This window comes from Notothenia rossii (genome assembly GCF_949606895.1).
Source record: "Notothenia rossii genome assembly, chromosome: 1".
Taxonomy (NCBI): Eukaryota; Metazoa; Chordata; class Actinopteri; order Perciformes; family Nototheniidae; genus Notothenia; species Notothenia rossii.
In genome coordinates this window covers 94,863,457-94,890,009 of record NC_136912.1, presented here as the reverse complement: position 1 = coordinate 94,890,009, position 26,553 = coordinate 94,863,457, and the positions used below count along the sequence as shown (strand labels likewise).

Genomic DNA, 26,553 nt, shown 5'->3' with positions numbered 1-26,553 from the left:
GAATTTCCGAAACTAAACGAAGTGTTTTTATTTATTTATTAAAATTATAACTACAATTAGAAAAAACAGGGGAAGCCTGGCTTCCCTTGGCCTCCAGGAGAAAACGCCACTGAAAGGAACTACAGCACGGTCACATGACTTCACGTCACCACCTCTAAGCTAAAGGAGGCTAATGTTGGGCTATAAAGGAACTACAGCACGGTCACATGACTTCACGTCACCACCGCTAAGCTAAAGGAGGCTAATGTTGGACTATAAAGGAACTACAGCACGGTCACATGACTTCACGTCACCACCGCTAAGCTAAAGGAGGCTAATGTTGGGCTATAAAGGAACTACAGCACGGTCACATGACTTCACGTCACCACCGCTAAGCTAAAGGGGCTAATGTTGGGCTATAAAGGAACTACAGCACGGTCACATGACTTCACGTCACCACCGCTAAGCTAAAGGGGCTAATGTTGGGCTATAAAGGAACTACAGCACGGTCACATGACCTCACGTTACCACCGCTAAGCTAAAGGAGGCTAATGTTGGGCGTGATGACGTTCAGTCGTCTCATTTAGACACTTGTTAGCAACCTGCGTTTTTAAATCCACCAGTTGGGTATTTACTGACGTATTTTATGTCGCAGAACAAAACGTTAAAATCTCTTCAGCTTGTGTTAACCACAGACCTTATTTCAGGATAAAAACACATTCTGAAAACCATTCAGGAGGGAACAGGAAGGGCCAAAACGCTGCCTCATTTCCAGGTTTTAGGACTCATTCCTGCACCACTTTAAGTGACTAAAGGAGTCGTGGTGCGTTCACTGACCTCTGTAGCTCTTCTGTCGTGGTCGGTACTCGCCGTCCGGACTGATTCTCTCCAGAGAGTGCTGCTCCTGCCAGAGGCCGTTCACACACTGATCCCCGATGGTGGAGAAGGAGCGCTTCATCAGCTTACTGTCTGCAGACATCCCAGCCTACAGAGATGGCAAAGTCACACATCCTTTACTCAAGTAGAAGTACAGATACTCGTGTTTAAAAATACTCTGGTGAAAGTAGAAGTACTGACTAAACTCCTTTACTCAAGTCAAAGTAAAGAGGCTTTGAAATGTACTTCAGTAAAAAGTACCCATAACTAGCAGCTGTTTTAAAGAGTACCTGACCTCCCTTTATATTAATAGAACAATAATGTCATTGTTAGCTAATGAATGTTTCCATGCTGAACAACGGCAACATGACAACGTTTTCATTGGTCCCTCTTCTTTAGAGAAGACCAGGAAATGATGGATACACGGATCGTGTTCAAATCAATAGGCACGCAATGACTCTAAATAATAATGATCACGCCACCAAACACACATTCAGACTAAAGGAACCAGCCTGTTTGGAAAATGAGAGAAGTAGAAAGTACAGGTATTTGTGTTCAACATGTAAGAAGTAGAAAGTACAGGTATTTGAGTTCAACATGTGAGAAGTAGAAAGTACAGGTATTTGTGTTCAACATGTAAGAAGTAGAAAGTACATGTATTTGTGTTCAACATGTAAGAAGTAGAAAGTACAGGTATTTGAGTTCAACATGTAAGAAGTAGAAAGTACAGGTATTTGTGTTCAACATGTAAGAAGTAGAAAGTACAGGTATTTGTGTTCAACATGTAAGAAGTAGAAAGTACAGGTATTTGTGTTCAACATGTAAGAAGTAGAAAGTACAGGTATTTGAGTTCAACATGTAAGAAGTAGAAAGTACAGGTATTTGGGTTCAACATGTAAGAAGTAGAAAGTACATGTATTTGTGTTCAACATGTAAGAAGTAGAAAGTACAGGTATTTGTGTTCAACATGTAAGAAGTAGAAAGTACAGGTATTTGAGTTCAACATGTAAGAAGTCAAAGTAAAAAGTCGTAGTGGAGTAAAGTACTGATACCTGAAACAAGGTATTTGTACTCCAATACTTTCCACCTCTGGCCTACACAAACAGAGGAGGGGCTACTTAGGTCACTGTAGATGTATATCTACACCTCTCTCAATATCAAACACACAAAGGAGTATGTTTTGTAGATCACGAAATGTGCAGAAGAATCTCTTCAGAAAAAGTGAAATAAAAATAAATAAATGCTATTAAAGCACTTCAGAGATTTAAAAGATGAAAATGAAAAGTCTCCTCCTATAGCGAAACATAAAATACACTTATGACCTGAAAGTAAATCAGAATATATAAATATTTGAACGCGATGTTGTTTACTGTATAATATATTGATAATATCTAACAGTAGTAGATATGAAAGCGTGTACTAAGCCCTTTTAGGTACTTTTAATAAAGGTTATGACTCTTTATTACCGGAAGATCGACAGCCAGCCGGGGCATGGAGGACGCTCTGATGGAGGCGGAGCGCTGAGGGGATTTAATAACAGCTGAGTCGTGAAGATGATGATGATGATGATGATGATGCATCACCTGGTTATACTCCATCACATCCGGCACCTTAAACACACATGACAGAAGAGAGGGTATTCATCATGTGACTCTCATCTCAAGAGTCAAATCTACTGAGATCAAAGGGAACGATTCACACATGGATTGCACAATTTTGTGGTAATTAACATTCTCAGAAAAAAGTGAAAATACTGAGAAATGTCAAAAACGTTTTGAGAAAAAGTCAAAAACATTTTGAGAAAAAATAAAGTTTCTGAAAAAAGTCAAAATTCTGAAAAAAGTCAAAATCCCTAGAAAGTCAAAATCCTTAGAAAGTCAAAATCCTTAGAAAGTCAAAATCCTTAGAAAGTCAAAATTCTTTAATTAAAGAAAGTTTAAAGTTTAAAAAAAGTTTAAAGTTTAGAAAAAAATCAGAATTTCGCAAAAACTCAAAATTCTTAGAAAAAGTCAACATTTTGATAAAATGTCAAAATTCTGAGAAAAGTAACATTTCTTTAAAAAAGTCAAAGTTCTTAAGAAAATCAAAGTTCTTAAAATGACTTAAAACCAATTGAATGAATGGTTACCAGTGTGTGTAGGTGATGGTGTGTGTAGATGATGGTTACCAGTGTGTGTAGGTGATGGTGTGTGTAGGGGATGGTGTGTGTAGATGATGGTTACCAGTGTGTGTAGGGGATGGTGTGTGTAGATGATGGTTACCAGTGTGTGTAGGTGATGGTGTGTGTAGTTGATGGTGTGTGTAGATGATGGTTACCAGTGTGTGTAGGTGATGGTGTGTGTAGGGGATGGTGTGTGTAGATGATGGTTACCAGTGTGTGTAGGGGATGGTGTGTGTAGATGATGGTTACCAGTGTGTGTAGGGGATGGTGTGTGTAGATGATGGTTACCAGTGTGTGTAGGGGATGGTGTGTGTAGGGGATGGTGTGTGTAGATGATGGTTACCAGTGTGTGTAGGTGATGGTGTGTGTAGATGATGGTTACCAGTGTGTGTAGGGGATGGTGTGTGTAGATGATGGTTACCAGTGTGTGTAGGTGATGGTTTGTGTAGGGGATGGTGTGTGTAGATGATGGTTACCAGTGTGTGTAGATGATGGTTACCAGTGTGTGTAGATGATGGTTACCAGTGTGTGTAGGGGATGGTGTGTGTAGATGATGGTTACCAGTGTGTGTAGGGGATGGTGTGTGTAGGGGATGGTGTGTGTAGATGATGGTTACCAGTGTGTGTAGGGGATGGTGTGTGTAGGGGATGGTGTGTGTAGGTGATGGTTACCAGTGTGTGTAGGGGATGGTGTGTGTAGATGATGGTTACCAGTGTGTGTAGGTGATGGTGTGTGTAGGGGATGGTGTGTGTAGATGATGGTTACCAGTGTGTGTAGGGGATGGTGTGTGTAGATGATGGTTACCAGTGTGTGTAGGGGATGGTGTGTGTAGGTGATGGTTACCAGTGTGTGTAGGGGATGGTGTGTGTAGGGGATGGTGTGTGTAGATGATGGTTACCAGTGTGTGTAGGTGATGGTGTGTGTAGATGATGGTTACCAGTGTGTGTAGGGGATGGTGTGTGTAGATGATGGTTACCAGTGTGTGTAGGTGATGGTTTGTGTAGGGGATGGTGTGTGTAGATGATGGTTACCAGTGTGTGTAGGGGATGGTGTGTGTAGATGATGGTTACCAGTGTGTGTAGATGATGGTTACCAGTGTGTGTAGATGATGGTTACCAGTGTGTGTAGGGGATGGTGTGTGTAGATGATGGTTACCAGTGTGTGTAGGGGATGGTGTGTGTAGATGATGGTTACCAGTGTGTGTAGGGGATGGTGTGTGTAGGGGATGGTGTGTGTAGGTGATGGTTACCAGTGTGTGTAGGGGATGGTGTGTGTAGGGGATGGTGTGTGTAGGTGATGGTTACCAGTGTGTGTAGGGGATGGTGTGTGTAGGTGATGGTTACCAGTGTGTGTAGGGGATGGTGTGTGTAGGGGATGGTGTGTGTAGGTGATGGTTACCAGTGTGTGTAGGGGATGGTGTGTGTAGATGATGGTTACCAGTGTGTGTAGGGGGATGGTGTGTGTAGGGGATGGTGTGTGTAGATGATGGTGTGTGTAGGGGATGGTGTGTGTAGGGGATGGTGTGTGTAGGTGATGGTTACCAGTGTGTGTAGGGGGATGGTGTGTGTAGGGGATGGTGTGTGTAGATGATGGTGTGTGTAGGGGATGGTGTGTGTAGGGGATGGTGTGTGTAGGTGATGGTTACCAGTGTGTGTAGGGGGATGGTGTGTGTAGGTGATGGTGTGTGTAGATGATGGTGTGTGTAGGTGATGGTGTGTGTAGGTGATGGTGTGTGTAGGGGATGGTGTGTGTAGGGGATGGTGTGTGTAGATGATGGTGTGTGTAGGGGATGGTGTGTGTAGGGGATGGTGTGTGTAGGTGATGGTTACCAGTGTGTGTAGGTGATGATGATATTGGTGATATGGAGATCGATAATCTCCCTCCTCTTCCTCCCCCTTCTCCTCCCTGGAGCGAGACAGCGGCTGCAGGAACATTTCCTGAGGAGGGACGGGGCTGAGAGCCACGAAGCCTCCTCTGGTTCTGCAGGAACACACACACAGAATAACTCAATTACAGAACATCAGTTAGTGTTCATGATGATAAAGGAACTGAGTGATCAAATCCACAGAAAACAAAAGGTTATGTTCCTACTGTGAGTCATTTCTTGAGTTAGACTTAGACATACTTTAATGTCATTTCAAAAAGACACAGAGTGTACTATTAAAACGAAATTGTGTTGTACTAGCTTACAGGAACAGGACAATATAAAAACTTGCTAAAATTGTACATATAAATAAATAATAGTGACATGGTGCTGATCAAATTAAAGATATAGTGTGCGTTTAAAATATAAAGACTTACTATACATATACATAAAATAGACGTATAGAAAATATGTGAAATATTCCTATCTTTTAAAAATGTATATCCTCCTGGGAACAGAGGGGAAAAAGTGTCTTCCAATTTTATTTTCCTACGTATTTAGGGTTAAAAAAACATCTTGCAATTTAGACTTTTTAAAATTGTATTTAATTTGTAATGTCAAAGTAGGTCCACTGTAGAGGACGTCTCAAGGACATTTTAGTGTGAAAAGACAGCCATAATTAACAGATAAACGATGTAACGTATACATGGCTTATAGAGTGATCTTTATACAATAAAACATTCACCTTTATACAATATATATATATATATACAATAAATAAGTAATTGATCTGAACATTGCTGTATAATTGATCACCTACAGTACAGCAGTTTTGGAGAGTAACTAAGTACGTGGCTGAGGGTATGTTTTGACCCCAGTCAGATGTGTCCTAAAAGCAGTGATTAAACTACATTTACTCAAGAACTTTATTTAAGTACAAGTTTGAGGACTTTACTTGAGTATTTTCTATTTTATGCAACTTTGTACATCTGCTTCACTACATTGTTAAGGAAAAAGCTAGATAGTGTACTTTTACTCTGCTATTTATTTATTTAACATCCGTAGTAACTGGTTAATTTTTACATTTGAAATCACATGACGCAGCACTGGACTCCTTATACTGTGTGAAAAGATAGAGGTATGTAGATTTACACTTAAAGTATTAGCCTACAGAACAGTACAGCTCACAGAGAAGAGAGAACAGCTGATCCACTCAGAATCTTTGGTAAAAAAAAGTGTTTTAAAGCCTGCATGTTTTTTTTAAATAAAGTGAGATTTTTTTGTAAAAAGTGAGATTTTGGGAAATAAATCCGAAAAATTAATTTGATTTTTTTTTAAAGGCAACAATTAGTTCAGAAAAATACATTTTTTCGTAAAAAAGGAATTTGAAATAAGGTGAGATTTAAAAAAAAAAAGATATGTCACTACTCTCTCTCCTCTCAATAAGTGATCGGGGCGTCACTCCCCAGCTTAACCAATCACTTCGCTCTATTCTCACAAGCCTATCATAGCTCTCCTTCTCCTCTGGCTGCATGTGTGCAGTATGTCTCTGTCTCTGTGTGAGGCCTGTGTTCTTGTGAATTGTTAGATGTGCTCCAGTTTATCTTTGTGTGTGTTGTACTATTTAGTCACTGTCTTTTAATAGAAAGTTGTTCTTAGTTATTTAAGTTTGTTTTTTTGCAAATTGGCTGGTGAGCCTCTTTACTTTTTTTATTGATTAAAACCTCACTTTGTGGCTTCAGCTGTCAGTTTCCTCCTTTTTGTCTCACCCGGTTGTTACTTCCCTTTGTACCCCTAGTTTAGGAGGGAACGTAACAGCTCTGCTAACCCTTTAAAATCTGCTCTCTCCTCTGACAGCTGTCATTTCAGGTGACTCGACGCAACCCTCCTCCACCCCTTTTCACCTCCTGACCCTCTGAATCCAGGGTCAAGCTAAGCCCCTCCCCTTCAGACCAACCGCAACCATCCATTCACCACCACCAGGGTCAAGCTAAGCCCCTCCCCTTCAGACCGACCCCAACTATCCATTCACCACCACCAGGGTCAAGCTAAGCCCCTCCCCTTCAGACCGACCCCAACCATCCATTCACCACCACCAGGGTCAAGCTAAGCCCCTCCCCTTCAGACCGACCCCAACTATCCATTCACCACCACCAGGGTCAAGCTAAGCCCCTCCCCTTCAGACCGACCCCAACTATCCATTCACCACCACCAGTGTCAAGCTAAGCCCCTCCCCTTCAGACCGACCCCAACTATCCATTCACCACCACCAGGGTCAAGCTAAGCCCCTCCCCTTCAGACCGACCCCAACTATCCATTCACCACCACCAGAGTCAAGCTAAGCCCCTCCCCTTCAGACCGACCCCAACTATCCATTCACCACCAGATAAAAAATTAATCAATTTTATTTATTTATTTTTTCCATTTTTATTTTGTGATCATCTCTCGTTCCCCCCGGGGGGTCGCGACCCCCACTTTGGGAACCCCTGCTTTAAAACACAGACTTGTCTTTTTAGGTTTTACTTGCAGTGTAATCAACAATATTTGGAAAAGTAACTGTAAGGGAATACAGTTCCCTTTTTGGGTCCCCTGATTATGTAATCCCGTTACTGTACATGCCATCTGTTACTCCTCAAGCCTGCCTACCAGTAAATCCATAGAGCTTATAAAATATAAATAACTGAGGAGAATGAAAGCTGATATTTACAGAGCGGATCCGGCGCTGTGCCCGAGGAATGAAAGGGATTTAGCGTTGCATAGGATCTCCTGAGGAAGAGAGGAGGCGTCCATTCTCTGGAACATGGGGGCGTGTTTCTATAGGGAGGAAACACAGGGGATTAAAGAGGAGACAATACACAACTTTAACACTTCATATACAACTGACTGGCTTCATTTAATTTAAACATATTTTGTACATATATCATTAAGGCGATTACATGTCACTTGGACGCTTTTATCCAAAGCAACTTACATACTCAATACTGTGGACAATTTGGGGAGAAGTGTCTCAGGGACACAACGACATGCTGACTGCAGTGGGGTTTGAACCTGTGACCCCCTGATCCGAACACATATCCACTGCGCCACACCGAATGAAAAAAAAACGCTGACACAATATTCAGAGAAAGGTTCCCAGAATTTCAAAGATATATTCTCTAAAATGTTTATTTACGAGAAGAAAAAACACGTGGATATTCTTTTGCGGTTGAAGTTGTAAACTAACAAGAAAGAAAAAGGATGTTTTCTGATATTTAAGTTGTGCATTTCCTAGAAGGTAAATCAGAAAGGAGATTATCCTCCTTATTCATTGGATAAAGAACGAGATTCTCTCAGATGAAGGGACTCTTTTGCAACAAGGATTTTGTTATTAAACCACATTGTTAGAGCAACCTCATCAACTTCGGTGCCCAAAGCCCAAATAAACCTTCCTACAAAACAGGTGAACATTTAAGGACGAAAAGAGAATAATTATGTAAATGAAACTTGTAAAGTGGACTCATTTCGTAAAACCTCATAGGCCAGATTTTATTTTTTACAAACGTATGATTTACTGTTTTTATTTTATCTTTGTGTTAAAAGAACTTAAGATGTCCCATTACTATGTCTTGAAAAAAAAAGTGTCAATAAAAAATATATTACAAAAACAAAAGAAATGTTTGGATCAAAATAAAGAGTAAACTTGTCAGTGTTTGTTGCACCTGTTCCTCCAGCTGCTGCCGGAGCTTCTTGGCTTTGCTCTGCTTGTAGTAATCCATAATCATCATGGCAGCGTAGATCTTCCCGATGGTCATATCACTGGCTAGAGAGAGAGAGAGAGAGAGAGAGAGAGAGAGAGAGAGAGAGAGAGAGAGAGAGAGAGAGAGAGAGAGAGAGAGAGCATCAGAACAGACTTCAAGAGTACGTTACCACATCTTGTTACACGGCTTAGTTCAAAACCACCAGACTCAGGGAAGGTTTCATCCCTCAGCCCGTAAGACTGTTCAAACTTTTGAAAGAACATCTGTTTGCAACTGAGATGACGTTATTTGTAAAGTCTGTTGTATAAATTAAATGTATCATTATTATTATTTACAACAGAGAGACATGTATTCTTCATGACCAAGGTTGGAAGGTGAAGTGAAACTTATGCTTGTGTTTCTTGACGTCACCTTTGTGAATGGGAACCAGGACGTCCAGAGTCTTCTGAGAGAGGTGAGGCCAGATCACCCCGATCTCCTTCTGCAGGTCCAGGTCCATCTGGTTCCTGTCCTCCCCTCCTGAACATTAAACAACTCATTTCTTTATTTACCTACACATTCATATTTATATTGGAGACACATAGAAAATACATCTGGTACATTGATAGGTTAGATTGAACAGTTCAAAGCTACTAGTGTTCAGTTTAGTAGTACTTACTATTGTACATCAATTGACAATCCGTACACAGTTGATCTTCACTTGAAGGGGTAAAATATTTAAACCACATTTATAACCAAAACAGAACATGTAGCCAACATTTACGAGAGTGTGTTGTACAGACTAACGGGACAGCACAAAACTAATAAATAAATAAATACAAAATAAAAATAATAAATAATAAAAATAAAACAATAAATCTCAAATTCTGACTTTTCCCTCAAAATTCTGACTTTTTCTCAAAATCTAAAATTCGGACTTTTTTCTCAAAATTCTGATTTTTCTCAAACGTTTAAAAATTCAGACTTTTCTGAATACTTCAAATTGTTAATAATCCCTGGTCCCCGGGTTGAGCTTGAATCTCAGGATCCATGTATTTGTGATCCTCTCCAGAATGGAAGGAGTCATCACATACAGAGCATCAACTAGTTCCTGAACAGTGTCCTTCACATGCTGATATCCAAGAGAGGGAGTTACACAGTCACTAGATCAGTGGTCGGGAACCTATGGCTCGCGAGCCATATATGGCTCATCCGGTGACGGCATATGGCTCCCAGACAATTTTGAGTTGAAAAAAAAAAAAACAGTTTGGAACTGATTTTAAAATACTTGTGATATTTCTTAATAATACTGTGTCATTTTAAAGTAAACAGAAATTAGTTTTGAAGATACATTTCACGGGTCACGGGTCAGCCGTGGGTCGGGTCGGGAACCAATGGGTCGCGAGCATGTCCGGGTCATTGTAAAGGTGAAGAAATCAATTTTATCAGATAGCCAACTAGTTTATCCGCTCCATCCCTTGTAACGGAAAAGATGGCGAAAAGAAAAAAAGACATATATCCCTCCTCACCTCGGGCGATCTTGACCTCCAGCGCGGTGCGGATGAGGGCCATCAGGGTGGAGGTGAAGTGGACCGACATGTCCTCGTCCACAGGCATGTTCATCAGGACCAGCCTCTGAAATCAGCGAGCCAACGTTAGAGATAAATAACAATTACACGACAAAGATCGAAAAGAGCTCAGAGCGGCTGTGGTGGGTCATCGTGTTGTTCTTATCTAGAGGTCGTTTTTAATTAATCTTCTTCTTATATCAAAATGAACAATTAAAGTTTAGTTTGAAAAAGATTTCAATTAATTTAGCTCACAGTTTTTTCAAAGTCAACATTTCAAATTTCAAATTTCACATGATCAAGGTTGGAAACAGTCAGGAATAGCGTTCTGTTTCAGCGACTTATTTTTTTTCTTGTATTATGTTGAGCTTTAACATTTGTGATGAGAATATTTAAAATCTATATATAGTGAGTTATAGTTTAAAGTATTTTTATTAGTATTATTAAGATTTCAGCTCCTGCAGAATCCCCCCATGCTTTTATACGTCTGGTCCGTTGGGAACCGCTGTGTTCTTATATTAGAAAATAGCATTTGTTTGATTTCAGCTCAAAGTAAAAACACCCACATTAGAAGTGAGTTAGCCGACAGGCCCGTACGTCTGTTACGGAGATAATTAGAAAATCAATTTACCATTTGACAAAACTAATGAGCGACCACAGCCTTTCTGAGCATCATTCATTAACATGTTAGTTTTGGTAACTTTTTAATGAGACGACAATGAACGATACAGGAGGACAGAGAGGATAGCTTTGATTTATTTACTGAGAAGTATTGATTATGTTCTCCAAATAACACATTTCCAATCTTTAAAATAAGGGAATCAAATAAAAACACATTAAAGCTCCTGTCCTCCTGTAAACGATCTGAACAGTGTGTGCTGTTTTTTAGATTTAAAGGAGAAGATTAAACAACACACACTAATGTGATGATGCATGCTCACACACACACACACACACACACACACACACACACACACACACACACACACACACACACACACACACACACACACACACACACACACACACACACACACACACACACACACACACACACACACACACACACACACACACACACACACACACACACACACACACACACACACAGGGCAGTATCAGGAGGTGCATGCCGACAGGAGGAAACACACACACACACACACACACACACACACACACACACACACACACACACACACACACACACACACACACACACACACACACACACACACACACACACACACACACACACACACACACACACACACACACACACACACACACACACACACACACACACACACACACACACACACACACACACACACACACACACACACAGGGTATCAGGAGGTGCATGCAGACAGGAGGAAACACACACACACGTTCACACACACACATTCACACACACACACACACACACACACACACACACACACACACACACACACACACACACACACACACACACACACACACACACACACACGTTCACACACACACATTCACACTATACACACACACACACACACACACACACACACACACACACACACGTTCACACACACACATTCACACTATACACACACACACACACACACACACACACACACACACACACACACACACACACACACACACACACACACACACACACACACACACACACACACACACACACACACACACACACACACACGGCAGTATCAGGAGGTGCATGCCGACAGGAGGAAACACACACACACACACACACACACACACACACACACACACACACACACACACACACACACACACACACACACACACACACACACACACACACACACACACACACACACACACACACACACACACACACACACACACACACACACACACACACACACACACACACACACACACACACACACACACACACACACACACACACACACACACACGTTGGGCTGTAACGGGAGGCGCATGCAGACAGGAGGAAACAAAGAAGCGATGGAATATCTGACGGTGGATTTCTACAAAGGATGAGATTCAGGAGATGATTGACGGCTCTCTGACTTCTCTGTTCTTTGATAGATAAACTCCATCAAAGCAGAACATTACATCTTGAAGCAAAACTAAAATCATCTGAGTTCACAAAGCGTTACTGCATTCAGAGGTGGAAGAAGTACTCCGATTTGTTGACGTACGTAAAAGTAGAATCACCCAAAAAAACACTCGGTAAAAGTCCTGCATCTAAAATCCATTCGATCTATTCATTAAAAAATATAATATATACTTTGCAGACTTGTCTTATGTTTATAAAATCTTGTGTGTATATAGTTTTAGTAGGATGTTGGTGTATTATAGTGTATTCTTACTAATTGTATAATCTATAGATGTCGTATAAACGTACTGTTTGTTTTACATGTATGACAAAGCAGCTGTAACAAAACAGTTTTTCACTTTGGGATCAATAAAGTATATCTAAACCAGGGGTGTCAAACCCAAGGCCCGGGGGCCAAATCCGGCCCGTGACTTCATTTCATGCGGCCCCCATAAAAGCTTGCAAAGAATATAATGTGTGTATTATACGGGTACATGCCGATTTACAGAAGCACGTTGCCCATAAACTACATCTCCCACAATGCATCTCAAATTCGACTTTTTTCTTAGAAGTATTTTTCAAAATGTCACTTCCTTTTTTTTTTTATTACTTTTTTTCCAGAATTTGGCTTTTCTTTTTAAATCATTTTGTGACATGGCTCACTGAAGAGACTTGCAATTATTTTCCCTAGACTTCTGCTTTCAGTTATGAAGTTATTACCCTCTCCGATAATAATCCAATGCAGAGGCAATCATGTAATATAATACATTATTTTATATATATTAAATATTTATATATTTATTTTTATATAGTCTTAAAGTTACAACCGGCCCGTTGAGTGCAACCATAATGCTGATGTGGCCCGCGATTAAATGAGTTTGACGCCCCTGATCTAATCTAATACTTAAAGAACAAAAAGTTTTCCAAAAAAAAGTTTAAAAAAGTAAAAGTCCTGCATTAAAATCTAACTAAAGCAAAAATATCAAAATATAATATTTACTTTGCAGACTTGTTGACTAATTTCTAGGTTGTAGGACTCATTCCTGCACCACTCTTTATGTATGTGAGTAGAAGGGTTAGGGTTAGAAGTCCTAAGAGTTTTTGTTTTTTTAGCTTTTAAGGGCATTTGTATAGTTACATTTAAATGTGGTGTAAATACTTGTCTCAAGCATCCTTTTTTAATGCTCAATTGTTTCTTAAAAATACTTCTTTTTATTATCCTTGATTGTTTATGTTCGCACCACCAGATACCAAAGCAAATTCCAGTTTCAAAATTGTACTAAAAGTTACGTTCCACCTCTGACTGCGTTAAATAACAAGCAGAGCAAATGCCTTTTTTAACGTGTGTCAAACTAAAGGAAGTCTTCCAGCTTCTGTCCTGCTTAAAGATGAATGGATCCTCTGATGTTTAATCTACCTTATAGGCCAACTTGGAGGGGCATTTCTTCCCCAGGCCTAGAGGGGGCGACATGTTGGTCAACATCTCATACATGTCAGTGTAATGGATACGACCACTGGTGAGGAAGAGGAGGGAGTGAAGGATGGGAGGAAGGAGGGGAAGTGAATAAGGAGTTAAGGAGGAAAACAAGAGAGAGAGGGTTAATCCAAGGCCTCACACAGGAGCAGGGAGGAAGAGAGGAGAAATGAAAACAGGTTAATTCTTTCTATGCTGCCGGACGGGCATAGAAACGTGGGAAACAGGAAGAGCAAAGAGATGGCCGACTCTCTGGATCTGAGCAGATCCAACAGGTAGAGAGACACAGGAGTCCTCTGCTTTTTAATAGACTTATTACAATTCAAATCCTGCATGATAGTCTAGTTACCAGCATAGTGGAGCTGGAAATGTTGAATACCCCAAAGTTTTATGATAGAAATGTACAGTAGGGTCTCCAGCACATAGAAACTGCCGGATGCTAACTTGAATATGTTGGGCAATTAGCACAATTAGCACGGGTTGTGTTAATTAGCTTACTTAGCATCTGCAGACAGTAAAACAATGGCTTGGCCGATTTGGACACCTTAGGAGTGGTTTTGGGGGTTATTGAGGATGTTGAATCCATTTATGACATTTTCAGGATCAAATATGGCCGTTTAAACCAGAAAATGGCCAAATTGGTACGAGTACTGCGCTGATTTTGATGAATATTGGGTCCATTGAAAAGTTGTAGGGGACTCAAAACTGCAATTTTTTATCCTAATTTGGACAATTTTGGTGTGGTTTTGGAGGTTATCGAGGATGTTGAGTCAATATCTGCCATTTTTAAGATCAACAATGGAAGTTTGAGTCCCCTAAAACTTCAAAGTTCATCAAAATCTGACCACAGGACTACAAATATGGCCACTTTCGGGTGAAAAAAGCCATTTAGATTCTAAAAATGTATTCAATAACCTCCGAAACCACAACATTGTCAAATTCAGCCATTTTATTTTTACTATCTGCATATGCTAATTACCCAAATGTATGCTAATTGTGCAAACTTCCCAACATATGCAGGTGAGCATCCGGCAGTTTCTATGTGCTGGAGACCCTACTCTACATTTCTAACATAAAACTTTGGGGTCGAGGGTCTTCCTGTGTCTTAGTACCCTGAGCCTCATCATTCTTTGACTGCCTCTAAAAGTGAAGCAAGGCTGCAGGAAAGGAGAGGAAGGAAACGAGGAGGAGGAGGAGGTGAGGAGGTGAGGAAGGATCCCACACTAAGAGTCAAACCTTGCAGGCCACCCTGTGAGGGCAGTTCCTCCCAAAGCCCAGCGGGGGGGAGATAGTGCGGACAACTTTGTACATTTCCTTATAATGGAGCCTGCCGCTGTTAGATAGAATAACATTCATTAGAGACTCAGACACTGCAGGGGGTCAGGAGCAGACCTCTCCTCACAGCAGCAGTTTCAGGACATTTAAACAGCGAAATAACAAATCTGTAATAAACACTTAGTTTATACAAGCATTGCATTGTCAGGGGGTGTTTCTCAATGTCGAGGAAGGATGCTCCAGAGCCACTATTTCAAGCATGCTACGTCATTGAGTGTCGCCGAAGGACTGTTCCAATGTCCAGCATACTTGGAATTCTACCGAGGCCGGCGTATTTCGTAGCGAGAAATGTTGAGGCTGCACATGTGTAGACTCCGCGGTCTTAAAATTCCCACAATGCTTTGCGCACGGACCAATTTCCAAATATTTGGCGGAAATAGCGCTTCATTTAAGGCGGGGCCTCTCATATGACGCATACCTGCACACCTGTTAGCCTGTTAGCCTGTTAGCGTGTTCCACCATTCTTTGTTTTCCGAGGCTAGGAAGGATTCTTGCCTCGCTTCTGAAGCAACTGACTCAGAAGACATGTGCTACCAAGCAAGCGTCCTCGACATTGAGAAACACCCAGGATCATGAGTAGATGTCTTTATATGCCGTCAATTCTTTCTGTTGCAACCTAATAGTGCGTTTGACATCAATTATGAGTGAAAGTCAGTTGTCTCTGTAGCAACTAGTTTAGAAGCAATAGACATCAAACATTAGATACTAAGAGAAAAACATGTAAGTTGTTCATTTACAAGAAAAATACTCAGTCATTTAACCCTCCTGTTGTCTTTGGGTCAAATCTGACCGATTTACTACTTTCATCAATCATAACTTTTTTGTTTCACATTCTTATATATATCATTTGAACATATACAATGGCTGATCACCACTATCATTGAATTTTGGATGATTTAGTCAACTTTGTAACACACATGGTGTTCCCAGTCCAAAAAAAACCTCCATAAAGAAAAGGAATTAGTAACCATCCGGATCAGATAAAACACACACACACACACACACACACACACACACACACACACACACACACACACACACACACACACACACACACACACACACACACACACACACACACACACACACACACACACACACACACACACACACACACACACACACACACACACACACACACACACACACACACACACAGAACAATTTGACACATTTCCCGCTCTTATGTGCCCCTCCCCCCACATGGATCACACCTGGCACACCAATACATGTTCAGTGTCTGTTCTTTGTATATTTACTGCAGTTTTTCATGTATACCGGTAGTCTGATACAATATGTACAGTTTGAAAGGGTGTGAAATACAATTTGGTGATGATTAATGGTTTTTGTGTTAATGTAATAGCAGTTAAAACAGGACCGGTTAAATTTGACAGCGAACACCAAAGTAAGGGGGGGGGGAAACGAAGACAATAGGAGGGAGAGAAAGCTCACATATTTACAGGATGAAAACTCAAATATTCCCTGGGATTAAAAAGTCCTATACTAGTGATAAATAGTGAAAAAGTTCTGATGATGTAAAAACACATTTATGAGAAAGAAACGAAGAAAATCTGTGTTTTTCTTTTCAGATGTTCTCCTCACACTTTAGTGAGTGTTGTAGTTAAAACAGTAATACATGACATAGCTGTATGAAGGGGTTGTATTCAGAGAAAATACATTTTACATTTCAAAATGAAAGTTGTTGATTTAGCAGAATATTACTCTGAATTAGTCATTTAAGAGAAATAACAGCATTTTACAGGATAACAATTCAAATATTCTTTTAGATCAAAAAGTCATAAACTAGTGAAAGAAAAAATCTAGTTTTTGTCCTCACATGTTGATGAAGAGGTGCAACAGCGTGGTACATGTGAACAACATGTCTTTAGTTTCCTTACAGACTGAAAGTGCAGGGCGAATGAGGAGTAAAGGCTCAGTGGTACATTTATGAAAACAGATCATTAACTAACTTCCCACTAAAGATGAATGCAGATTATATTTATCAGCATGACAGTTCACATCATTTGAAGCAGTGTAACCTGTAGCATCTGTATATTGCACAGCAGCAGGGTTAAAGAAACGTTAGCATTAATAGCGTCAGGCTCTCACCTGGCGGCGCGGTCGTACTCCCCCCAGATCCGGACAAACTCGTCCAGGTGATGAGGGCCGAGGATGGACGAGTCTCTGGTCAGATACTCAAAGTTATCCATGATCACCGCCACGAACAGATTCAGCATCTGAAGAGGAGAGGAGGGACGATATTCATTTATAGGAAGGGATGTGGGAAGTTAAGAGGGGGGGAATATCAGCCTCAGAGAAATAATCGACAGAAGTATTGTTGTTGTGTTTAAAAGGAGTTATTATCTTTAATTTGGCACCGCTAAGCTAAAGGCGGCAAATGTTGGGCTATAAAGGAACTACAGCACGGTCACATGACTTCACGTCGCCACTGCTAAGCTAAAGGAGGCTAATGTTGGGCTATAAAGGAACTTCAGCACGGTCACATGACTTCACGTCACCACCGCTAAGCTAAAGGAGGCTAATGTTGGGCTATAAAGGAACTACAGCACGGTCACATGACTTCACGTCACCACCGCTAAGCTAAAGGAGGCTAATGTTGGGCTATAAAGGAACTACAGCACGGTCACATGACTTCACGTCACCACCGCTAAGCTAAAGGAGGCTAATGTTGGGCTATAAAGGAACTACAGCACGGTCACATGACTTCACGTCACCACCGCTAAGCTAAAGGAGGCTAATGTTGGGCTATAAAGGAACTACAGCACGGTCACATGACTTCACGTGACCACCGCTAAGCTAAAGGAGGCTAATGTTGGGCTATAAAGGAACTACAGCACGGTCACATGACTTCACATCGCCACTGCTAAGCTAAAGGAGGCTAATGTTGGGCTATAAAGGAACTACAGCACGGTCACATGACTTCACATCGCCACCGCTAAGCTAAAGGAGGCTAATGTTGGGCTATAAAGGAACTACAGCACGGTCACATGACTTCCCCTCATCACCGCTAAGCTAAAGGAGGCTAATGTTGGGCTATAAAGCAACTACAGCACGGTCACATGACTTCACATCACCACCGCTAAGCTAAAGGAGGCTAATGTTGGGCTATAAAGGAACTACAGCACGGTCACATGACTTCCCCTCATCACAACTAGGTTAAAGGTGGCTAATGTTGGGCTATAAAGGAACTACAGCACGGTCACATGACTTCACGTCACCACTGCTAAACTAAAGGAGGCTAATGTTGGGCTATAAAGGAACTACAGCACGGTCACATGACTTCACATCACCACCGCTAAGCTAAAGGAGGCTAATGTTGGGCTATAAAGGAACTACAGCACGGTCACATGACTTCACGTCACCACCGCTAAGCTAAAGGAGGCTAATGTTGGGCTATAAAGGAACTACAGCACGGTCACATGACTTCACGTCACCACCGCTAAGCTAAAGGCGGCAAATGTTGGGCTATAAAGGAACTACAGCACGGTCACATGACTTCACATCGCCACTGCTAAGCTAAAGGAGGCTAATGTTGGGCTATAAAGGAACTACAGCACGGTCACATGACTTCACGTCACCACCGCTAAGCTAAAGGAGGCTAATGTTGGGCTATAAAGGAACTACAGCACGGTCACATGACTTCACATCGCCACTGCTAAGCTAAAGGAGGCTAATGTTGGGCTATAAAGGAACTACAGCACGGTCACATGACTTCACATCGCCACTGCTAAGCTAAAGGAGGCTAATGTTGGGCTATAAAGGAACTACAGCACGGTCACATGACTTCAAGTCACCACCGCTAGGTCAAAGGTGGCTAATGTTGGGCTATAAAGGAACTACAGCACGGTCACATGACTTCATGTCACCACCACTAAGCTAAAGGAGGCTAATGTTGGGCTGTAAAGGAACTACAGCACGGTCACATGACTTCACGTCACCACCGCTAAGCTAAAGGAGGCTAATGTTGGGCTGTAAAGGAACTACAGCACGGTCACATGACTTCACGTCACCACCGCTAAGCTAAAGGAGGCTAATGTTGGGCTATAAAGGAACTACAGCACGGTCACATGACTTCACGTCACCACCGCTAAGCTAAAGGCGGCAAATGTTGGGCTATAAAGGAACTACAGCACGGTCACATGACTTCACGTCACCACTGCTAAGCTAAAGGAGGCTAATGTTGGGCTATAAAGGAACTACAGCACGGTCACATGACTTCACGTCACCACCGCTAAGCTAAAGGCGGCAAATGTTGGGCTATAAAGGAACTACAGCACGGTCACATGACTTCACGTCACCACCGCTAAGCTAAAGGCGGCAAATGTTGGGCTATAAAGGAACTACAGCACGGTCACATGACTTCACGTCGCCACTGCTAAGCTAAAGGAGGCTAATGTTGGGCTATAAAGGAACTACAGCACGGTCACATGACTTCACGTCACCACCGCTAAGCTAAAGGAGGCTAATGTTGTGCTATAAAGGAACTACAGCACGGTCACATGACTTCATGTCACCACCACTAAGCTAAAGGTGGCTAATGTTGGGCTATAAAGGAACTACAGCACGGTCACATGACTTCACGTCACCACTGCTAAGCTAAAGGAGGCTAATGTTGGGCTATAAAGGAACTTCAGCACGGTCACATGACTTCACGTCACCACTGCTAAGCTAAAGGAGGCTAATGTTGGGCTATAAAGGAACTACAGCACGGTCACATGACTTCATGTCACCACCACTAAGCTAAAGGTGGCTAATGTTGGGCTATAAAGGAACTACAGCACGGTCACATGACTTCACGTCACCACTGCTAAGCTAAAGGAGGCTAATGTTGGGCTATAAAGGAACTACAGCACGGTCACATGACTTCATGTCACCACCACTAAGCTAAAGGTGGCTAATGTTGGGCTATAAAGGAACTACAGCACGGTCACATGACTTCACGTCACCACCGCTAAGCTAAAGGAGGCTAATGTTGGGCTGTAAAGGAACTACAGCACGGTCACATGACTTCACGTCACCACCGCTAAGCTAAAGGAGGCTAATGTTGGGCTGTAAAGGAACTACAGCACGGTCACATGACTTCACGTCACCACCGCTAAGCTAAAGGAGGCTAATGTTGGGCTGTAAAGGAACTACAGCACGGTCACATGACTTCACGTCACCACCGCTAAGCTAAAGGAGGCTAATGTTGGGCTGTAAAGGAACTACAGCACGGTCACATGACTTCACGTCACCACCGCTAAGCTAAAGGTGGCTAATGTTGGGCTATAAAGGAACTTCAGCACGGTCACATGACTTCACGTCACCACCGCTAAGCTAAAGGAGGCTAATGTTGGGCTGTAAAGGAACTACAGCACGGTCACATGACTTCACGTCACCACCGCTAAGCTAAAGGAGGCTAATGTTGGGCTATAAAGGAACTACAGCACGGTCACATGACTTCATGTCACCACCGCTAAGCTAAAGGCGGCTAATGTTGGGCTATAAAGGAACTACAGCACGGTCACATGACTTCATGTCACCACCACTAAGCTAAAGGAGGCTAATGTTGGGCTGTAAAGGAACTACAGCACGGTCACATGACTTCACGTCACCACCGCTAAGCTAAAGGAGGCTAATGTTGGGCTGTAAAGGAACTACAGCACGGTCACATGACTTCACGTCACCACCGCTAAGCTAAAGGAGGCTAATGTTGGGCTATAAAGGAACTACAGCACGGTCACATGACTTCACGTCACCACCGCTAAGCTAAAGGCGGCAAATGTTGGGCTATAAAGGAACTACAGCACGGTCACATGACTTCACGTCACCACCGCTAAGCTAAAGGAGGCTAATGTTGGGCTGTAAAGGAACTACAGCACGGTCACATGACTTCACGTCACCACCGCTAAGCTAAAGGAGGCTAATGTTGGGCTATAAAGGAACTACAGCACGGTCACATGACTTCACGTCACCACCGCTAAGCTAAAGGCGGCAAATGTTGGGCTATAAAGGAACTACAGCACGGTCACATGACTTCACGTCACCACCGCTAAGCTAAAGGCGGCAAATGTTGGGCTATAAAGGAACTACAGCACGGTCACATGACTTCACGTCACCACCGCTAAGCTAAAGGAGGCTAATGTTGTGCTATAAAGGAACTACAGCACGGTCACATGACTTCACGTCACCACTGCTAAGCTAAAGGAGGCTAATGTTGGGCTATAAAGGAACTACAGCACGGTCACATGACTTCACGTCACCACCGCTAAGCTAAAGGAGGCTAATGTTGTGCTATAAAGGAACTACAGCACGGTCACATGACTTCATGTCACCACCACTAAGCTAAAGGTGGCTAATGTTGGGCTATAAAGGAACTACAGCACGGTCACATGACTTCACGTCACCACTGCTAAGCTAAAGGAGGCTAATGTTGGGCTATAAAGGAACTTCAGCACGGTCACATGACTTCACGTCACCACTGCTAAGCTAAAGGAGGCTAATGTTGGGCTATAAAGGAACTACAGCACGGTCACATGACTTCATGTCACCACCACTAAGCTAAAGGTGGCTAATGTTGGGCTATAAAGGAACTACAGCACGGTCACATGACTTCACGTCACCACTGCTAAGCTAAAGGTGGCTAATGTTGGGCTATAAAGGAACTACAGCACGGTCACATGACTTCACGTCACCACCGCTAAGCTAAAGGAGGCTAATGTTGGGCTGTAAAGGAACTACAGCACGGTCACATGACTTCACGTCACCACCGCTAAGCTAAAGGAGGCTAATGTTGGGCTGTAAAGGAACTACAGCACGGTCACATGACTTCACGTCACCACCGCTAAGCTAAAGGAGGCTAATGTTGGGCTGTAAAGGAACTACAGCACGGTCACATGACTTCACGTCACCACCGCTAAGCTAAAGGAGGCTAATGTTGGGCTGTAAAGGAACTACAGCACGGTCACATGACTTCACGTCACCACCGCTAAGCTAAAGGTGGCTAATGTTGGGCTATAAAGGAACTTCAGCACGGTCACATGACTTCACGTCACCACCGCTAAGCTAAAGGAGGCTAATGTTGGGCTGTAAAGGAACTACAGCACGGTCACATGACTTCACGTCACCACCGCTAAGCTAAAGGAGGCTAATGTTGGGCTGTAAAGGAACTACAGCACGGTCACATGACTTCATGTCACCACCGCTAAGCTAAAGGAGGCTAATGTTGGGCTATAAAGGAACTACAGCACGGTCACATGACTTCACGTCACCACCGCTAAGCTAAAGGAGGCTAATGTTGGGCTATAAAGGAACTACAGCACGGTCACATGACTAGTCTTACCAGGAAGGAGCTGAAGAAGATGAAGGAGACGAAGTAGAAATAAGCGAAGTCAGAACCACAGCCCCCCTCCTGGTCGGATGTTGGTACTGCGGGGGGGAGCGAGGTATCCGTCTCACACTTCTGTCCCCCGAGACACGACAACATTATCTCCTGCCATGACTCCCCCGTGGCACTCCTGCACACACACACACACACACACACACACACACACACACACACACACACACACACACACACACACACACACACACACACACACACACACACACACACACACACACACACACACACACACACACACACACACACACACACACACACACACACACACACACACACACACACACACACACACACACACACACACACAGTCATCAGGTATTGTTCAAATAAAAAGTTAAAATATTCCCTTTTTTTTGTTTTGTTCTCAGAGGTTTTGTGTTACCTGAACAGCAGCATCAGAGCTCCAGAGAAAGACTTGAAGTTGTTGTGCTGCGTGATGTGAGTCTCCTCATTCAGCTTAATGTTCCCAAACACCTGATTAAAACACAGAAACACCAGAGATGTCAAAAGTACATACATCCTTTACTCAAGTAGAAGTACACACACCCTTTACTCAAGTAGAAGTACACACATCCTTTACTCAAGTAGAAGTACACACATCCTTTACTCAAGTAGAAGTACACACATCCTTTACTCAAGTAGAAGTACACACATCCTTTACTCAAGTAGAAGTACAGATACTGGTGTTTAAAAATACTCTGGTGAAAGTAGAAGTACTGACTAAAATTCTTTACTCAAGTCAAAGTGAAGAAGTATGAACTTTGAAATATACTTCAGTAAAAAGTACCCATAACTAGCAGCTGTTTTAAAGAGTACCTGACCTCCCTTTATATTAATAGAACAATTATGTCATTGTTAGCTAATGAATGTTTCCATGGTGACCAACGGCAACATGGCAACGTTTCCATTGGTCCCTCTTCTTTAGAGAAGAGCAGGAAATGATGGATACACGGATCGTGTTCAAATCAATAGGCACGCAATGACTCTAAATAATAATGATCACGCCACCAGACACACATTCAGACTAAAGGAACCAGCCTGTTTGGAAAATGAGAGAAGTAGAAAGTACAGGTATTTGTGTTCAACATGTAAGAAGTAGAAGATACAGGTATTTGGGTTCAACATGTAAGAAGTAGAAAGTACAGGTATTTGGGTTCAACATGTAAGAAGTAGAAAGTACAGGTATTTGAGTTCAACATGTAAGAAGTAGAAAGTACAGGTATTTGAGTTCAACATGTAAGAAGTAGAAAGTATAGGTATTTGAGTTCAACATGTAAGAAGTAGAAAGTACAGGTATTTGTGTTCAACATGTAAGAAGTAGAAAGTACAGGTATTTGAGTTCAACATGTAAGAAGTAGAAAGTACAGGTATTTGAGTTCAACATGTAAGAAGTAGAAAGTACAGGTATTTGAGTTCAACATGTAAGAAGTAGAAAGTACAGGTATTTGGGTTCAACATGTAAGAAGTAGAAAGTACAGGTATTTGAGTTCAACATGTAAGAAGTAGAAAGTACAGGTATTTGAGTTCAACATGTAAGAAGTAGAAAGTACAGGTATTTGTGTTCAACATGTAAGAAGTAGAAAGTACAGGTATTTGTGTTCAACATGTAAGAAGTAGAAAGTACAGGTATTTGTGTTCAACATGTAAGAAGTAGAAAGTACAGGTATTTGAGTTCAAAATGTAAGAAGTCAAAGTAAAAAGTCATCAGAAAAATAAGTAGTAGAGTAAAGTACTGATACCAGAGAAATGTTCTTAAGTACTGTAACAAAGTATTTGTACTCTACTACTTCCCACCTCTGAGAAACACACATATAGTATTATACTCATTTTGCGTGGATACAAATGCTATATGTAGTATATTAAACCCCCCTCCACAGTGTGTGTTGCTCACCTGCATGCCGATGATGGCGTAGATGAAGAACAACATGGCGATGAGCAGGCAGACGTAGGGCAGAGCTTTGAAGGACTGGACGAAGGTCCACAGAAGGATCCGGATGGTGTAACCCTGACGCAGGAGTTTGATCAGACGAGCCGCTCGAAACAGCTTCAGGAAGCTCATGTTGAACGTGTCCACGAACTGCAGGAGGACACGCAGGGAAACTGGGGTTAGGGTACAGGTGCAGCTCATCAAAACAGAAATACCTCACAGCTTCTTGGTTTCCTTTTAGGGTTTCTTCAGTACAGTATGTGTAATTTCAATAAGGACTGCTGATGGAAATTAGCTATTAGCTCAAATCTGGCATAATTCATCTCTTCTCTTTTTCAACATGGTCCTTGTTGAAATAAATACATAATAAATATAAATAAGTACCGTAATTTTCGGACTATAAGCCGCGCCTTTTCCCCCATTTTTCGACGCTGCGGCTTATATAACGGTGCGGCTAATCTATGGATTGTTACAGCTAACGGCCACTAGGGGACCTCCTAGATCTATGGATTGTTACAGCTAACGGCCACTAGGGGACCTCCTAAATCTATGGGTTTTACAGGTTACAGTCCACCACCTTTAACTCTATGGGCTCTATGGCCGGTCCGCGCCCCCCACCTTTAAGCGGCGGGCTCCAGCAGGAAAAGCTGGAGGCCGGAAAAGAGTGAGACAGGTAGCGCGCAAAAGTAAAAGTGGAACCGAGAGTGGTACAAGAGACAGAACGAGAGCAAGACAGACAGACATTACGAGAGCGAGACAGTTTGTCCCCGTACCACTGGTTGAAAACCACTGCTGTAGATCACTGCCGGTACGTGCGCTGGGAGCGCACCGTTTAAGTTTGAAAGTTGAAAAGTGTGTATGTCTGAAACGCTATGTGATACAGTACAGTTTACACAGCACATGTTCTGTAGCTACTATTGCACTAAATGCTAACACTTGAATACGTTATGCAAATATGCAACTTGTTTGTTGAAATGTTAATAAATGGGAGCTTCCTCAAACAGCCATCTCTTTCCCGACAATCCCCTCTGTGCACGAACCCTTACATATGGTAATGAAACATTAAAACACCTGCGGCTTATAGTCCAGTGCGGCTTATATATGTACACATCATTCAATTTAGCTGCTGCAGCTTATATTCAGGTGCGCCTTATAGTCCGGAAATTACGGTATTTGCACATATTGTACTCACACTGCGTCACTGCGTTTACATTTCAGAAAAAACTGCAGCCACTTTGTTCACTATTGTGATTTACAGTATATAGTATTCTCACATATTTAGTATTGTGCATTCTTCAGATACTGTATGCAATATATCATCATAATATATTTTGTTAATTTTTAAATTCATAAGCAATGCTTGTCTGTGTATTCTGTCACAAAATCTGTGTTAATACCTAAATGTTGCATAAATATGTGTGTGTAGGTATTAATCAGTATTTTCATACACACACTGTTTTAAATGCATGCCTGCTCTTATTATAGGATGGAGTGTTTCAGTATTTAATTGTACATCCTGTGTTGTGCCCAGTTTATGTTTTTGTTGTTGTTTGTTGTTTGATGTGAGCAGTCAGTTCTCGACCGTGTTGCAAACACACACTGTTTTGGGTTTCATAAATTGTATTGACAGCAAGAATGCCGTGGTCGTAATTGGAGAGCGCACGCGTCTAACTCAAATTCACAGTATCAATCCATGGTGATACTGAGTGGCAATAGTCACGTTGTAATCTATATGTATATGTTTGACTTATTCCTGCACTTTATTATAGCTCTAAAACCCATTTGATTTATTTTAATGTCTGAGGTCAACGTGTGTTGCATTGTTGGAGGAGCCTGGGATTTCAATGTCTGTTCGCCGTTTGACAACAAAGCCTTTGAATCTTGATATAAAAGCAAGAGGTTCAAAGTTCATGTTATGTAGTTCGACCTTACTGTATGAATACTGCATGCAGCAGAGCGTACTTTGTAGGATCAGCTTCAGTACAAATACAAATAAAATCCCGATGTCTTTCTCACCTGCACGTCCACCACGATCTCTGTGATGCTTCCTAAAACAGTGATGAAGTCAAAGATGTTCCACGTGTCTCGAAAGTAGTTCTGCAGAAACGGTAGAGATTCTGTGAGAGGGATTTGAAATTCACATTCATGCAGGGTGTTCA

The 26,553-nt window shown here is 42.0% G+C and overlaps 1 protein-coding gene across 1 annotated transcript in view; it reads right to left on the bottom strand.

Moving 5' to 3' along the window:
* The window catches only part of cacna1ea (calcium channel, voltage-dependent, R type, alpha 1E subunit a), a 158,228-nt gene that overhangs the window by 4,983 nt on the left and 126,692 nt on the right, over window positions 1-26,553 (bottom strand). Inside the window, 13 exon segments of the mRNA XM_079651058.1 lie at window positions 817-964; window positions 2,322-2,465; window positions 4,846-4,996; window positions 7,588-7,694; window positions 8,579-8,679; window positions 9,029-9,136; window positions 10,126-10,231; window positions 14,964-15,060; window positions 17,172-17,299; window positions 22,405-22,579; window positions 22,850-22,941; window positions 24,359-24,544; window positions 26,411-26,511. Coding sequence (XP_079507184.1) covers window positions 817-964; window positions 2,322-2,465; window positions 4,846-4,996; window positions 7,588-7,694; window positions 8,579-8,679; window positions 9,029-9,136; window positions 10,126-10,231; window positions 14,964-15,060; window positions 17,172-17,299; window positions 22,405-22,579; window positions 22,850-22,941; window positions 24,359-24,544; window positions 26,411-26,511 — 1,644 coding nt within the window.